The sequence below is a fragment of the Pseudorasbora parva genome, chromosome 19 (genome assembly GCF_024679245.1).
Source record: "Pseudorasbora parva isolate DD20220531a chromosome 19, ASM2467924v1, whole genome shotgun sequence".
Taxonomy (NCBI): Eukaryota; Metazoa; Chordata; class Actinopteri; order Cypriniformes; family Gobionidae; genus Pseudorasbora; species Pseudorasbora parva.
The window spans coordinates 18,625,380-18,643,261 of record NC_090190.1 but is presented as its reverse complement, the minus strand read 5'-3'; the positions used below and the strand labels follow the sequence as shown (position 1 = coordinate 18,643,261).

The window sequence follows — 17,882 nt, the reverse complement described above, 5'->3', positions numbered from 1 at the left end:
CCCATTGACCCTACAGAGAGGAGGGGGTTAAGCCATCTTTGTTTGAAACTGCCTGGCAATTGCAGTTATCTGTCTTTACGTCCTCAGTGCAAATGAATCTAATGTTTTGAGGAGTATGTGTGGCTGTCATTCATTCACTATTACTAAAATAAGAATTTTCAATGGAAAAATAACATGTCTGCCACTTTTGTTCTGACCAACTGAGAAAAACGAAACGCATTACAATAAATTGCGCTACCAACGGCGATTTAATCTAATGATCGCTTAGCTCATATCAAATCAAGCCATGCAAATTATTAGTTATACTTTGTCCTCAAATCGTTAATATTAATGACATCAGCATTGTGTGACTACGTGTATTTTAGTATGTTTCAGTGTTACCTGTAGATTTCAATTTCTTTACGGTCTAATATTTTGCTTTTGACTACGGGTGAATCTCATCACTGGGGATTGTCGTTTGAACCTTTCTGTATTATATCCGCCATCAAAATAAGTTTAATTATTCCAGCTGCTGTGAGAAAAGGCTATAAATGATTCGCCACCTGGAGCATCCTCACATGCCATACTACTAACCGGACTCATTTATGCATACAAAAGTGACAATGACACAAAGATATGCTCGAAATTCCTGCAGTTTATTTACAAAATGTTTTTAATTGTAAATCCTTAAAACAGAAGACCAAATAACTTAAGTATGTTTAGTTGAAACTTCAAATACAGTATCACTAAAATCATTAATTAATAAAAGTATTCATTAAGCATTAGGACTTTGTTCTAATTAATGATTTCAATTAAACATTTTGGCTGCACGATCTAATCTCATGTTTGTACCATATATATTGAAGCCACTGTACAAGTAGACACTTGGTCCACCCAAAAACAAATAACCTGGCTTCATTACTCTTCATTGTTCATGCACGCATTCTCCCCAGAAGCATCTAACTAAATTATGCTTTGAGGGGAGAGAAAAAAAACAAAAAAAAAACATTTTACCTCCATCTAGTGGAGATACTGAAGGTTAAGACGATTTCATAAAAAGCTTCCAAGCCTAGATGTTAATATTGTTTGGGAAGTCACTACAAGAGCATGAATCTCATTGGCCAAGATTTATTTTAAGCCAAAAGAAAAAGGTTGTGGGTTACAATATACTTTAAAACATATTTTGACAAAAAAAAAAAAAAAAAAAAAAAAAAACCTTAATCAAGATTGCGTATACTGAGTAAAAGTTCTACTTTTTAAAATGTAATAAAAAATACAATAATAAAAAGGTAAATGACATTTGTAGAACATTTCAGTGATTACACAGTTTATCTATATAAACCATGTTTTACCACTGGACAATTAAATGTCACTAGAGTTCACAGTTCCTCATACATTGGGTCATTTTCAGAATTTTGGCCAACAAATAGCACATCAATACAATCTCTATTAGTTAAATGGAAAACTTTTTTCCTTCACTTCACGGCCAAAACTTTAAGAGGACCAGCGTTTTAAAACCATCAATTGTTGTGAGGCTTTGTGAATGGAACAGCATTCAGTTTAGGAAATGCAAGTAGCGACTCAGATGTTTGAACATAACTGGGATGGATACATAACTTTGTACAAACTTCAAGTTTAAATGTCTCATCAGGGAGTGTCCAGGAGCAACAGCTTTAATGGCTCTGTATGTTGTCAATCAGTCTATTATCTGCAGATCTTTGGGGAGCTGCTCTCTCTCAGCTCAGCTGTGATTACTCCATGCTCTCAGGGTCGGCCTGGGCCATATATGCATCCAACTCAGCATCCAGATGGCCCTTAGTCTTGGACATGTAAGCATCAAGCTGGTTGTCCAACTGTTCACGTGTGACAATGGGACGACCTGCTCCTCGGCCTCTGCCGCGTCCACGACCTCTTCCAGCAAACCCTCCGCGGCCTCTCAGACCTCCTCGGCCTAAAACAGAACCATTGAGACAAACACTTAAGCAATACAGAAAACACTAACTGGCAAAAATGTGTTATTTAGGCAATCTAGCAATATTATTATATCAATTGAACATCATGCCTCTTCCTCCAGCTGCTCCGCGAGCTGCACCTCGGCCACCAAAAGCTCCTCGTCCTGTAGCGCCTCCACGCTGACGCATACCTCGACGGAGACCAATGCGTCCAGGACCTCCCCTACCTCTCATCGGACCTGCACCTAGAAAATAAAATCGTTTCACTAAAGGAAAATAAATGGTACAAATACTTCCAGATTGCTTAAGGGAGTGCTTGCAGTTGTTGGTTCGTGTTTTAACGCCATGCCAGATTCCATGGATATATTGGTTATAAGATACAAGTTCAAATTTAAAACACATTAAAACAATTTAAAACCTGATGCACAATAAATAATTTCAGCATCGACTTTGTGATGTGCGAATCTGCGATGCTGCGCGATCACCATTTCTACAGGGCTGAATATAGCTGAATTGAACTCATAAAAACAGGCATGCATCATTTTATTGGATTTGAGCAAGGTCTTAAAGGAGTGATGAATTGAGAAATCAACTTTCCCTTGAGCTTTTGATATATAAAAGGTCAGGATAATATAAGATTATCCTGTACGTTTCAGAGCTGAAAACTTCTTTTTTTAGGGTGCATTCACACTTGTAGTTCTGTTAGTTAGGTTAGTTTGGTCCGGACCAAAAAACAAAACAAAACATAGTCCTGGTCCGCTCAACATTCACACTAGCATTTTTAATAGCAAACCTAAAGTTACCGAACCAAAGCCATAGGGAGACTGTCACAACCTGATTGGTCGGCTTATATGACACAGGAGCTTGCTTACCAAACATTCAAAACAATGCTGTGTGCTGGATTAAACGTGATCATTTTATGCATGTACATGGCATTATTTTTACCCGCTGAGAACTCATGAAGAGCTCAAAATGTTCAAAACAGCAGCAGGATTTCCTCCGTTGTATGCAGAAAAGAGACGGCTGTCGCCTGTACCGTCAAATGGCAACACAGGTCCTTTGATGAGAAGAACCAGGTATGCTTTTTGTGCGTTTTTTCTAGCATTTTCAAAACATGCTCGTCGGACCAAATATTGATGAGGCACTTCCTCGTTGCTCTACGTTTGCCCTCTAACGTTAACGTTATTCATTTTGGATACACTGTTCTTTCCACGTTGCCAAATCAGCTTACTATGCGTCGCATCTTGTGACATTACGTCCGGCTTTTGGTTCGTTTACATGTCTTTGGTCCGTGTTGCGTTCATATATCAATCGAACCGCAGAGTTCGTTTGGAAGCTTGTTTGGTGCACCCTAGGGTTCGGATGGCAGCGTTCACATATGTTCAAATGAACCGCACTAAACGAGCAATCGCACCAGGGTTCATTTTAATCGAACCAAACATGACAAGTGTGAACCAAGCCTGCAGTCTCCCTCTCATTTACTGAAGCTTTCGCGCCTCGATCGCCCCCCGGTGACCGGTCCCAGTATAGCCGCCCCTCTGTGTTTTCTAATGGACGCGAGGCAAACTAAATAATAAAATTACACTTCAAAAAATGTTCCCCAAAGTTAGTGTATGTCACTGAAGGCAGTTATCATCACGATTTCATTTCAGGTGTTCGTTTTAAAAATAAGTTTACTTTGAGTTAGTTATTTGATGCTATAAAAACAGGGGGTGTGACGTCATGATTGACAGCTGAGACTGACGGCTTCTCTGAGTGAAGTGGTCACTGAGGCACTAACGGACTTTTTTCGAAATTTTTGGGAGCAGATTAGATCTTTAGCTTTAATTTCTACATTTCCATAACTGTTTATTTCACACCAACATAATTAATTGTTCTGCATCTGCGAGAGTGTGGGCGGGCTTTTGAAATCGCGGCTGTACTTCCTGCTCTACTTCCTGCGCTCTACTGCGCAACTCCGGTCCCGAAATCGCTACTGCGCAGACTCGGTCCCAAGATGTCCGCGCCGTGCAAGGGCGCCTGAAAGCTTCAAATCTGACAAGCGGAAACGGATGATGTCGAGTCGTCCATATTTTTTTACGGTCTATGGTGTGAACGCACCCTTAGTAAAAGAAAAGCTTTTATAGAAACCAGGCCCAGATAACGATCGTGAGTTTCATCCTTACGTCATTGCGCATCAAACCACCGCCCCTACAGCACGCCTAATTTAGTAACCCCGTCCACCGACTAATGGAGCTGTTCGGATCACTAGCCAGCAGTAATAATGTGGAAAAAGAGAGCAAGATATTGTGGAAGAACAAAGTCACTGCATAAGCTTCTTTGGGATCAAAATATTAGGAATGCGTGATACTCCATTTATTTTTAGTTCCAGCTCACGTGGGAAAGACATGCATGAGTGTTCTCTTCATTTAACCGCTGAATCGTTTGTAAACAAGTCTCAAGTGCTGGATTTGCAGATACAATGTTGTGCCTTCTATATTGGAGCCGACAGGAATGGTGCAACAAACTTATGTGAGTAAAACATCTTTTTTTATATGTAATAGTACTAGTCCCGGGGGTGTACCAGACAGGCTACCAAAACGTACACCCGTCGACAGAAATGTTCTTAATCTGGGTGCAGTTTGTGTGTGGGCTTGCGCCTATATCGACTGATCGTGCAGGTGCGGGCCATGTAATACAATTGCGGGTGCATGAGAAATAAATTATTGTGTTTGCTTAAAAAAAAAAAAGTTGCAGTTGCTGATTTCAAAATAATCTCTCCCTCATGTGAACTTAACTGAAAAGGGCTAGATATAACAGCAGAGCTGAAGCTCATTAAATATGCAATTGAGCCAATTTGTATGGCTCAAAATTATTGAATTCATGTTCCATGAAAATATTTTGTAAATGTCCTACTGTAAAATATCGAAGAATAATACATTTTAGTTAGGGCTGTGCAATATATCAAAATATCGCAAATGTACATATCACAATATGCATACTGCAACAGCATGCAATATCTGAATGATTTTAATAGGCTACTTCAACATTGTGAAAAGTGTTTGTTTTAGGTCAACGTATATAGCAGAGAATAGACTGCACACGACTGTTACTTATGGGACTTGCTGGTTGGGATAGGACAATAATTTACAGAGATACAACTACTTGAAAATCTGGATTCTAAATATTGAGAAAATCACTTTTTAAAGTTGAGACTGCAAGTTATTGTTTTTTTGCAAATGATTGCATTAAATAACTTTAACATCAAGCAAGTCCCATAAGTAACAGTCGTGTGCAGTCTATTCTCTGCTATATGCGTTGACCTGAAACAGACACTTTTCACGATGTTGAAGTAGCCTATTAAAATCATTCAGATATTGCATGCCGTTGCGATATGCATATTGTGATATGTTAATTAGCGATATTTCAATATATTGCACAGCCCTAACTAAAATGTATTATTCTTCTATATTTTACAGTAGGACATTTACAAAATATTTTCATGGAATATGAATTCAATAATTTTGAGCCATACAAATTGGCTCAATTGCCACAAACGTATCCATGCGACTTGTGCCTGGTTTTGCGGTCCAGCTTCACAAAGAGTTTTGAAAGTGCTGAAAAAAAAAAGCATTTGACCATTTCTGCCATAATACCATGGTTACCATGGTTGATTTAATCCATTGTGAGTGTTGCTGATTTTGGACTGAAAGCCTCGTTTCTCCTGATTTTCACATCAGCGCCGTTTGATCTGAAATCTGGTTCATAACAGAACTCTTCACCAAATTGTAATGCTTCTCACTAGATCTCGCAGGAATGTTATTAATTCTGTGGCAAATTCAATGGCTTTCTTCACTGGATCTCCCAGCGCTGTGTAGTAATGGTGTCACATGATCAAGTGCTGTGCTGGCCTGACCTATTTTAGTTTAAACTGATAAAGGGTCCACTTTCATTTAATTTGCCATCTGATGTTGGTGAGGGTCTGCATTGTGAGAGTCGCACCTGCAGGAAATCGCACCAAAATGCGACCATTTGGTGGCAGTCTGGAACCCTTTTTTAGCTCTAAATCATCTACACTGCTTGGGGGAACAGTAAAGCAGGCTCAGCTGTCTCCTTCTGTCACCACCTAGAGGCTGCACAACAGGTGCAGGAACTAGAAATCTAGGGCCACCTAGACCAGGGGTCTCCTAAACGCCATAAAATGGCATCAGCCCAATCAGCATATCGCAAAGTTTAGAGGGAGGGGTGCTTAACTTGTGAAGAACATTACCACTGTAAATCATCAGCAATGATAGACAATTCCAAATTAACGTTTCTTTTTACATGTTAAAAAGCACTACATTTACAGCAAAGGAAGCTTTATACTGAAAACACATGCATACATCTCTTCCTCAGATTTACAACTATAAAAACCTGTATACATGTATAAATAGGACGTGTGGCTTTTTATTAAGTAAATGCAGGACAGCATCTGACAAGCAAACTAAAGAAGAGACAAAAAAAACAGGACAAAAAACCTAGTAGCATCATTTAAAGACAGATTTTCACCTCTAATAGAGAGTGCTCCTCTCATAGTACCGCCTCTCACTCTTCCTCGCAGTCCTCGTCCAGCTCCACGCAATCCTCCAGGAAAACCTCGTCCTCTGCCGCCACCCGGCATCAACGAGCCAATAGGACGACCCAGTCTGGCCTGGATGTTGCTCTTCCCAAGTCTCTGCTTCAGGCTCTACAGGCGGTGGATAATATAAAGGATTGTTTCATTATTAGGCATATCACAATAAAACATTTAAAGGCAACAGGAAACCAACTTTGTTATTTATCTGTAATGCGTTACACAATACAGAAACATGACCCAAAAAAAGTTTGCATCATATACTAGTATGAATACAAGCCTGCAGTTAAAACTTTTCCTTCGAAAAAAATATACTGCATAATACAATAAAGAATATTTCTTAACTGTGTTGCAAACATAAAACAATTTATGACTTTCATGATGACTTAGTACACTTCCATTTACCAATGGTAAATATTCAGTCTCTTATGCTCACGACGAAATGCTTAAGACAAAAAAAATTTGTGAACATTTTCAAATATATTCTTGTAAAGACAAAGCTGAATTTTCAGCATTATTACTCATCTTCAGCATCACATGATCCTTCAGAATTATTTAATTTGCTGCTCAAGAAACAATTATCATCCATGTTGAAAACATTTGTGCCGTTTTTGTCGTTTTTCAGGATTCAGGAATAGAAAGGTTAAAATAACGTAATGTTTACATGATAAATGTATTTACTCTCACTTTTGATCATTCTTTTAATGACTTTTAGAGAATCCTTGTAGAATAAATGTAATTTTTTTTATCTTACTGACCCCAGCTGTTTAACAGTAGTGTACATATTGAATAAATGTTGCTTTCATGTACTGCGACGTAGCCATCAGTCGATATTTGACTCCATCTATATAACCTTAATGTGCCATTTAAGCTATCTTTGTGCATTACATATCTTACCTGTTTGTGTTGCAGGGCAGCCTGCACAGAGGGCCTGTTCTCCATCTGCTGAGCGAGCCGGCGGTTGCGCGCACTGGCCATGTGCTGCTGCTGCATGGTCGCCCGGATGCTACTCACTGTCGGCTGCTTGTTCTTCAGCATGTTTGTAAAGCTTTTGGGACAACAGAAGGAGGAGGGTAGAGAGAGAGAGAGCGAGAGAGAGAAAGAAAGAGGAGGGAAAGGGGGATACGAGGAAAGGAGGGTTCCAAATCAAATCATTTCACACAGCATGGACGCAGCTACATCGGCTCGTGTAGCAATCTAGTGAATGCCCTTTTTAGACCACACAGCTTTTATTTACTCTCTCTCTCGATTACATGTGGAGACACCCCAACAAATCAGTAGTTTGGTTTAAACTGAATGTCTATAATATGGTTCTGAATATAGGGATAGCAAAAGAGAAGACAGAGGCTACTTATATATGAATCCAGACACATTTGAAAACACGTTTTTCCGTTAAATTAGGCCTTCAGTCCACAACAAGGTTGCATTTTTGCCCTGCAAAAATTTAGCCTTTTGAAAAGCCTTTTACAAATGGATACATTTGAAAATGCTATTTTTTTGTCCACATTATAGTATGAAAAGCTTACTATTCAAAGAGCCATAGATATCTACAGTTATACTGGCATTGTTGTGCCTTCTATTTATAGTAGATTGCTGTAAAAAGAAACGTTACTTTGTACAATCTTCAAACTAGATTCCAGTTAAGATAAAAGAAAATTGCTGTCCTGTGGTAAAACATGAGGTCAATTGCAATTTAGACTAAGCACAGAACAGCGATTTTAAGCGAACGGAGACTTGTGTTAAAGGGGTCATATAATGCTATTTTTGTACAAGTTAATATGATTCTTTAGTGTCTAAATGAAAACTTTGTAATATACTTTAATTAAAAATTCTAATTAGTATTGTAAGAAAACACTAATTTTACCTGGTCAAAAACAGCTCTGTTTTCACCAAGCCATTTTGGTGTTTATGGCTTTAAATGATAATGAGCTTTGCTCACCCTGCCCCTCTGTTCTGTGGGCCGGTTTGACACACACACTTGGAGCTGTTGCCTAGACAACAGTAGAGAGGAAAGAATAGCAACGGGAGTCTGGGGACATTTCTGTGCAACTGTATCAATTTGAACCGGAACAAGATGACAGCTCCAACGAAATTCTATCTTTATGTAATGGCAGGGTAACGTTAGCCTAGTGGAAAACAAATGCTATGCGTTTGCTGATTTATATGTTAGTTCATTGACAGATTGATGTTACAGCTAATGCCAATAAACCTTTTTTCTGTTGATGTCGGTTTGTCAGTGATGTGTAACGTTATCTATGCATTGTAACTGTTACGACACGATTTTTGTTGTTTTTGACAATAACAGACACTGTTCTAAACCATCTACATAATTAAGCTTAGTGTAGTGTTACCACGTCCACATTAACTTTAAAACCAGCGTACACATTTGTAATAACGCAATAACCATAACGCATTTTTCATTATAAACGTGGGATTATGAATTACTTTGAAAACGTCATACATAGAAAGCATGCTGTAATTTAACTCGTGACTTTATCGTGAAAAATGCACGCTTTTCAAACTAGACTCACTTCTTCTGGAGGGGCAGCAGGAACATGAATAGCTTGTATTAGGGGTGTAACGATACGCGTATTCGTATTGAACCGTTCGGTACGAGGCTTTCGGTTCGGTACGCGGTACGCATTATGTACCGAACGGTTCTTGGACTAATTAATTAGATTTGGAAAATAAAAAAGTGTGTGAAATATAATAATATGCGTTCAACAAGGTAGCCCAATAACCAAAACGACATAACAGGCAATGCCCCTGACACCGCCGAAGTGAAAGAAAAAAAAACACCAAATATGTTTTAGGCTGCTCAGTCAGGTGCTCGCTTACTCAGTAGGCTACGCGCTGAATGCTCGTGGCAAAATGGCTATTGCGTTTAACAAACCAGAAATAGAAGATCCTCCAATAACCAACAGGTCTGGTGTTTGGGTGAACTTTGGATTCTTGGTAAGCTATGATGGTGTTGGCAAGATTGATGGATTAAAAAACAACGGTATGTCGCATTTGCTGATGGTAGCCTACAGCAGCGGGAATAATTCATGTCATGTCAATCAAAGCCGACAACAAGACGATCTTGTTGTCTTTACGCCGACAACAAGACGATAAAAAGGAGAAACAGCCACAAACTACCCCACAAACTATCCCCGCAGCATTTAGATAGACATTTCCAACTTATTCAAATGGCAAAAGACATCACCGCGGCGAGTGGTCCATTTATAGCCGCGGATATGAGACCTAACGCCCGTTTCACACATACTCCGTCTGCAGTGCGTGTGCGGTGCGTATTTTTTTCCGTACCCATGTTAACGGATGACAGCTTTCAAACTGCACGTGGGTGCTGTCCGTCAGTCCGTTCCAGGAGCGTTGCGTCTGCAGCAGTGCACGGATCGTTTTCGTACCGAGTCTATTTTTTGCTGCGCTGCGTTGCTGCATTAAAGTGGTAGAACATTGTTCGCATTAAAATAAACATGTACTGACGCGAAAATCTAGTAATTTCACCACAGATGCATCTCATTTAAAATATACTCTTGTTTCAAACTCAACACATGGCTTTTTTTTTTCTCAAGTAAAGCAACAAAACGACACCTTACCTGGCATTTAGGTTAAAAAAAATGTGCCATAATGGATAGCACTCGTACTTTCTTGGAGGTGAAAAGCAAAGTTCTTTTTGACCTATAGGATTTCTTTTAAAAGGGTGTAAAAACGAAAGTAAAGACGAGAGTCGGCTGTTTTTGAATAGACTATTGTAAGTTTCTAATTTAAAATGTTTGTGATTTAAGGCTATAAACTATGTTTAAATGTTTTGCCACTTGTGTGAGCTAAATCTAAAGTATATAAATATGAATAAATTAATTTAATAAAATGTTGTTTAAATGTAGTAGGCTACGTAACCTGACTTCTATTAAAGAGTAAACAAAGAAAATTGGAATTCTGACGAGGCATGTTCAGTAAAAACTTTTGGATTTTAAATAAAATATAATGAATAAATGCTGTGTTTGTGATATGCAACAGCGGATCAGTTGCGGACTGCAAACGCAGCATATGTAAAGCACTACAGGGTGTGGGGCTCCTGCAACGCACATGCAACGCAACACGCACCGCACACGCTAATGTAAAGAGCTAATGTCTTATTCCTGTAACTACATAGAAGATGGGTAAAATCATAAAACAACAAAAAATCATACTTTGTTAGTTTTAATAAAATAATAATAAAAAAAGGTAATTTCTGCCAATTTTTTCTTTTTGCTGTATCTAAAACATACCGAACCGTACCGAACCGTGACACCAGTGTATCGTATCGAACCGAACCGTGAATTTTGTGAACCGTTACACCCCTAGCTTGTATATATTTTTTATTCAGGAGGCAGCTTCTTAGCAAACCTGCTTTAGCCACTTAAACTCCAGGACGACTTTTTGGGATTTCTGCCTGGATTTGGCCTACCCAAATTGAAAAGCTTCCCATACACACATACAGTGTTCTAAGTTCAAAATTTGTGTCATTTTATAGGAAACCCTTTGAAAGTTACATAAAACACTGCTAAAAGTGATAAACATGCAAGTATATGTTGTCTGTTATATATGAATTTATATTAATAAATAATCAAAAAGCTATAAACCAGTTATAACAGCTTATACAACCTATACTTACATGTTTATCACTTTTAGCAGTGTTTTATGTAACTTCAAAGGGTTTCCAGTAAAATGACACCAAAATTTTGAACGTATGTGTATGGAAAGCTTTTCAATTTGGGTAGGCCAAATCCAGGAGGAAATGGTACCAGAGTAATTTAGTGTAAATACATTACTTTGTCTAAAACAAATGCCAAAGTGATGCATATCTCCATAAAGTAGAGACTCTGAGCTTTCAAATGGTACCAGAAATAAAATCATAGCTCATCCACAGACATTTAAAAAGGAAAGTATATACATGACAATGTCATTCTGGGCTGCATTTCCCAAAACCATCGTAAGCCTAAGTCGATTGTAGAGAACATTGCTGGCAATTGTTCTACAATTAACTTAAGCTTACAATGCTTTTGGGAAACGCAGCCCCGGATCCTGTACAGGGTCCACGGAGTTTAAAGGGTTTTTTCAGCGATTAGCATATGGCTTTGTAAACCCTGGAGTATATTCAAATTATTGTATTTTATGTTTGTGCAATAAGATGACTTAAGCATTTCCCACAGGTTCAATGTAGAGAAGCAACTTTTGGAAACACCAGTGTCAGTGGAAAGCATTTTTGAAATGAAACCACCATTTTCAATTGCATCTGGATTAGTGTAGATGTAGCCGGAGATAGAAAAGAGGCAGGTAGATCTTTTTCAGAGTGATTGCCACTTACAGGCCACCATCAACCTACTGTGATGTCATCAGTCCGAGACACCACACGGTGAGTTGGCCCAGGGCTAGAGGGGTGTCTGGCCACCCAGCCACTTACAACCAAGACCGTGACCTGGTACATTGTTCTGGAAGATGCTTCTTCTTAGAAGAAAGGAAGAGGGTTGGGGGGGGGGACAGGTCACGTCTAAGTATGGACTGGGCACCCTTATTCCGTAGACAGACAGAGAAATTGAGAAATGCAAAGGAGCAGAAAAAGGTCATCTAAGAGAGAGAGAGAGTGTGTTGTGTGAGAGAGGGCAAGAAATATGGATGGCACACATACCATCCTGCACTATCAACTCATTCCCATGGCCGAGGATGCTCTTCTGCAGTGAACTCAAGTGCAGTCGGCTTACCTCACCACCATTACCCTCTCACCTCCGGGTGTGCGCCGCTTACACAAGAGACGCTTCGCCAAACATGGCACATTATTAGATTTTAAACAACAACTCAAGTAACCAGCGCCATGTTGGGTAAGCAGAGCACACCGTGCGGGCAGTCTAGCGTCCATGTCAGATCTGATGTCTCCCCCTCAATGACCTCCATAGTACACGTGTCTTGAGGCTTCATGCCTTAGTTATCTCTGTATGCTTTTCCCCCCGGCCTTGAGATAATGCTGTCAGGATGCGTAGCGCCTCACCGCTCATTCAGGGACACCTTGGTGGTGCTTTTCAGCACGACTTTTTGAGAAGAAGGGGCACTCATGTTTCTTCAGACTTGCAGGGTTTCTCTCCTGTAGAGGAAACAGCAGAATATAAATGTAATGCATCTTTACTGCATAAAAGTTAAAGTGAAAGACAGACACAAGGACGTCGGTGGAAAAAAAACTTGACATCAGATTGGCTGTATTTTAAAACCTAACAATTGAACTGACACAAACTGCCCAAATGAGACTATCCTCGTCTGAAGGACCCCCATTCTTAATTTAAAAGCCATCTATAAAGGTTCCTGTATAAACAACCATTTCATTCTGTGAACATGTATACTATAAATGGGTCTAAAATATTGATATTTTTATTTCTGAACCCCCTGACCTAGCCATACTTTCTGTATAGTTTGCAGCATGACAAAAGGCTGGCAGTACAAATTAATCATGACCAAAATGTTGTGTATCAGCGCCACATGCTTCAAAGGCCTTTGTTATTCATACCAGGCGTCAACATAATGTGGAAAAAACAACGTGTTTCACCGGTTTAGGTAAGTTAAACCAATGTAACGTTACTTGCATAACTTGTTCACCACCCTAGCAATCTCATCGTAACTCCCACGAAACTTCTTCGTATTCTCATAATAACCAATTCAATAATATATTCGTTAAATGTTTTAGACATATTTAATACATATAAATGTTTAAAATATGTTAACTTACGTTTTCTCTGGACGACTCGTGCAATTGAGCCAGGGCAGATCTGTTAGCTGTGGAGCTAGCGCGTCGCTAAAGCAGCTGACTGACTCGACAAAATCCCCAAACAAAACTCTTTTTGACCCGAAAATTGTACAACTATCGCCCCTCTTCTAAATATATTTAAGAACTAAAAACAAAGCTATATCCCACAGAATAGAGTATTTAACACCAATCTGATGTAATCGGCAACTCTATCTGCCTACCCTCCCCTCATTCATCACAAAATGGTGCTAACAACTGCGCGAATTCGGAAAATGGAGCACTACTTACTACGTCAGATATCGCGAGATTTAAGCGTGAAAGGGTTGTGTACCAAATCGCAAACTTTAATACTAGTACTAGGGGTGCATCAATATTTTAGGGGACCTTTGTGCATCAATATTTTAGCTTAAAATGTATATAAATGTACAAGGGAAACTATATTAAGGTACTCTGCGCATTTTAAGTATTATATTAAAATAGTTTTAAGTTTAAAATACATTTTTATTTTTTCTATTGTAAGGCAATAATACAATAATGTAAAATTACAGATATTGCATGTGGTATCCTAAACTAGTATAAAGCATATATAATATTTTTAACATCACACTGGGATGCTAAGGATAATTTATATAATACATACTATGAAAATCTTATATTGTAAATATTTAGTTTATATTACATTACATTTGTCTACTTACTGTCACGCTATCTTTGTAATGTTCATAATTTCAAAATAATAATAATTTAATCATTTTTATTATCTTTTTATTATTCTTTACTAACCCCCTAGTACTCCCTTGCAGACCCCACATCGAAAACCCCTGCACTCACTGACTGTATCAAAATGCATTATACATAATTTTGCTTGACATTTCAAGTCAGTTACTCACTATTTCTACATCACATCATACAACAGCAGTACGCGAATTGTATTTGCACACAGCCATATGAGTGACGTATGATCTACGGAAACTCGGAGATTCGCTGATTTACAAACCATCATATAGCGCGTGAAGTGTCACTGTTTTTATATATGTGTCATACTATGTGTAAAAGGCTGTGACCGTTGTATCAAATCAAAGCTCAGTAAAGATGGCAGCGTTAGCAGTTGTGGAAACCCCATCAGGGAAAGATGCTCTCGCAGAGGGTTTGCTGGACCTCTTGAGACCCGCTGTACAGCAGCTGGACTTACATGTGCACTCAGTCAGGTAGTATATTTTGGGATATCTATGTGTTTTTTTAAACCCTAGAAATGTTTAATTTACAACAAGCGGTTCTGTTTGCTAGCATGCTAACCACTGTCAACATGACAGGTCTTGTGACTCAGATGCTTTAGCGACCATTTACATGTAAAACAATAACAGCTAATTTATTCGTTTGTTACTTTTAGCAGTGTCGCTCGATTATGTTTTTAAGATATGATTCATAGTAGTGAATTTTAAAACGTGCATAAATATGGACAGCGTTTAGTTACTTTATACTTTCAATTTATTTTCACAGAGAAAGCCAAGTGGAACTTAGGGAACACATTGATAATTTGGCATCTGGTAAGTATGACGCGATTATGCATTTACAGTTTTTCTCGATCGATTATGTTTGATTCTCAAATTAGATTTTTCTGTGTCCAAAATAATAATTTCAGATCAATGAATAAATCTTAGTTCACCAGATTTGAATTTCTTATTTTTTAATATCTAATAGTGAATACAATATAGAAGTTGCACAATAAATAAATGCACATGGAGTTGATTCTCTGTGAAATTGTCATAATCGTCACAACTAACCCTCTTTTATTGTGTGAGTCATCACATGAAAAATGATTCATTTATTTATTGGTCAAACATGTATATTCTGTAAATATCTAATATAGTGTGATGTCTGCTTAACTGACAAATTACCTGCTTTAGTAATAAAATGATAACCTTAATCTTTCCAATGAAGTTTAGAAGCGTATAGTTTGCCTGGATGTCATTTTGTGGCATTGATTGTTCATTGTATTTTACATCTAAATGATGTGCATGAATTGACTTGTGAGGTGTGAGTTTTCATTTCACACAATGATTAAAAAAAGTTTAATGGTGGTTTTGTCCAATTTACTAAAACAATAACTAGGGTTTGAAGCATCAATGAAATTTTATTGGTAAGTTACTACATTTTGCTGGCATGCAATATTGTGATGCCCCATAAAACAGTTAAGACAATGTCACTTACAGTTTAGAGATGGTTACAGCTGTTTTAATAAATGAGCCAATGCAACATGTTATGATTATTATGACTATGACTCTTTTGACCTAATGTAAAAACCATTTATTAAAAGTTACTATAACAAGATACATATTTAGTAATCCATCCACATTACAATAAAATGTTTCCTTCCCATTTCTTCAGGATTATTGAATATTGTCATCTCATGTATGCTGTGTGCACATTTCTTTTTTGCAGAGTTGTGTAGGATCAACGAACACCAGAAGGTGGCACTAGACTTAGACCCATATGTTAAAAAACTTCTTAATGCCAGGAGAAGAGTGGTGCTTGTCAATAACATACTCCAGAATGCACAGGTAAAAGAGACAGAGACTTTGAATATAAAACCTCAGTCATGCACATTATTGTATATTCATCATCTCAAATCTTTGTTCCAGGAACGTTTGCGGAGGTTGAACCATAATGTCGCTAAGGAGACAGCACGCAGGAAGACCATGCTTGAGGCATCTGGAGCATTTACCCCACGCTCTCCCAGCAAACCGTGATGTCCTGAATCTCAAATTTTGGGAATGCACCACTACACTGTGCTCAATGCCAAGGACCAACGCCGTAGATTCGCAGAATCTTCCTCACATTGTTAAAGGGCACTGGGCTATGCAAAGCACTGCTACAGCAGAATTAATGTCAGTTCATTTAAGAGTAGTCAGGGAGACAGCAATGTAAATATGCAATCATTTCTTTGTTAAACATATGACTTTTCGAATAAAAAGAATTGTCTGTATGAATGTAACATGCTAAACCTGCTCTTATTGCATTGCTGTGGATTTGCTAATTATTTGCAAATTTATAAAATGATCATTATTTATCCAGTTTAATGTACCAGATAAGGAAATTTCCTCCTCCCAGTCTTGATCTAATGCAGATTATTGTTGTACATTTTTGCTCACATATGGAAATGATCCACACTTAGCAGTATAGTGAATTATTTTCTTAACATATTATTTTCTTGGTTTTATATGCAAGCTTGTTTCTTGTCATGTAATAAAAAATTAATTGTGACTTTTTTCTCACAGTTCTATTTTTCTCGCAATTGCAAGTTGATATATCTCACAATTTTGACTATAACTCACAATTGCAAGTTTATGTCTCACAATTCTGAGAAAAAAAATCATAATTGTGAGAAGTAACATCACAATTGCGAGATAAAAAAAGTTGTCACAATTTGGGTGAACTATCCCTTTAAGAAAACGTTCAACATTTAAAAAAATTATATACAAATAGAGCCTTCAGAAAACTGATTTATTAATTTACATAGATTTTATTGTTCATTTAACTATTATAATAATAATCATATTGGATAGTCATAGTTATGCGTAGATTGAGGATACAAATCACATATCAATACACTATAAATGTATAGATATAAATTACAATTTTATGAAAAAAATGAACTTCCCCAGAATCCATTGCATTGCATTGCATTATAATTGGATCAGCAGTAAAATCTTAGGTATGCACATGTCTTATGTTAATAGTGGATGCTTTGTAAGAGGATATGAGAAAGGGCAGATGAAGGTGACCTCTTGTTTTAGCTGAAAGGGAGAGAGTTAGGAAAAAGATTTCAGGACAGGTGAAAGGTCAAGGGAGGGAATATATCAAGGAGGAAGTTGGAATTACACGAGGGGCCTCCTAAAAGTCACTTTGTTGATGAGAGATTAAACACAGATTGCTGGAAATCACTTGACTGCAATAAGTAAAACGAAAGACGAAAGTCATTTGGAGGCTGTTTATATTTGATGTTGACTGCATGCAAACTTGACTAAAAGAGAACTGTGCATGCTACTGTATGTTGTTCCTGTGAAATATAGCCTTTTGTGTCCAAAATCAGTAAAAATGCTGGAACATCAGATCTTCTTAATGTTAAAAATGTGTACATATTTATTATAAGATTATTTTACACAGTATATATTTAGTATTTATGTGAAAATATAAAGATGTCTTAAATTTTAGCATGGGGGCCCTCGAACCAGGAAGATCTAGGGGTCCGTGGCATATAAAAGATTGAAACACCCCATTTAAATCTTCTTATTTGATGTATTTTATGCTTTGTTTTATAATCTTACAACAAAAAATCGAAATGCACGAAATCAGAGATTTGTCCGTGCTGTCCGTTGTTTTTTAAAAAGAATATGATAAGTGTTTTCTACTTCTTATTGCATGCAGCACTGTGGTGCTGGTCTAAAAGTAGCCATCACTGGCTGTTGTAAATTTCAATCATCATCGATGGAAACTGAGCAGGGATGAATGGGGCGGGGTGAGTTGATATGGGGCGGAGTAATCTCAGCGGCGCCACCTTAAAAAAACAGTCGCGCCGATATGT

General features: G+C 37.9%; 2 protein-coding genes across 3 annotated transcripts; one reads left to right on the top strand and one right to left on the bottom strand.

The window, feature by feature from the left end:
- Positions 1 to 614: 614 nt before the first annotated feature.
- chtopa (chromatin target of PRMT1a) lies at positions 615 to 13,553 on the bottom strand. 2 transcript variants are annotated; one of them, XM_067426751.1, is made up of 6 exons: positions 13,276 to 13,553; positions 12,194 to 12,638; positions 7,420 to 7,570; positions 6,459 to 6,636; positions 2,042 to 2,176; positions 615 to 1,930 (listed from the first exon to the last, which is right to left on the bottom strand). In XM_067426751.1, the coding sequence occupies exons 3-6, from the start codon at positions 7,558 to 7,560 to the stop codon at positions 1,731 to 1,733; spliced, it is 654 nt and encodes a 217-aa protein (XP_067282852.1). In that variant the 5' UTR covers positions 7,561 to 7,570; positions 12,194 to 12,638; positions 13,276 to 13,553; the 3' UTR covers positions 615 to 1,730. The 2 variants fall into 2 exon arrangements, with proteins under 2 accessions (XP_067282852.1, XP_067282851.1); XM_067426750.1 differs by having other exon boundaries at positions 12,551 to 12,638.
- Positions 13,554 to 14,348: 795 nt separating this feature from the next.
- snapin (SNAP associated protein) lies at positions 14,349 to 16,561 on the top strand. Its single transcript, XM_067425386.1, has 4 exons — positions 14,349 to 14,505; positions 14,798 to 14,844; positions 15,740 to 15,858; positions 15,940 to 16,561. The coding sequence occupies exons 1-4, from the start codon at positions 14,390 to 14,392 to the stop codon at positions 16,045 to 16,047; spliced, it is 390 nt and encodes a 129-aa protein (XP_067281487.1). The 5' UTR covers positions 14,349 to 14,389; the 3' UTR covers positions 16,048 to 16,561.
- Positions 16,562 to 17,882: the final 1,321 nt, after the last annotated feature.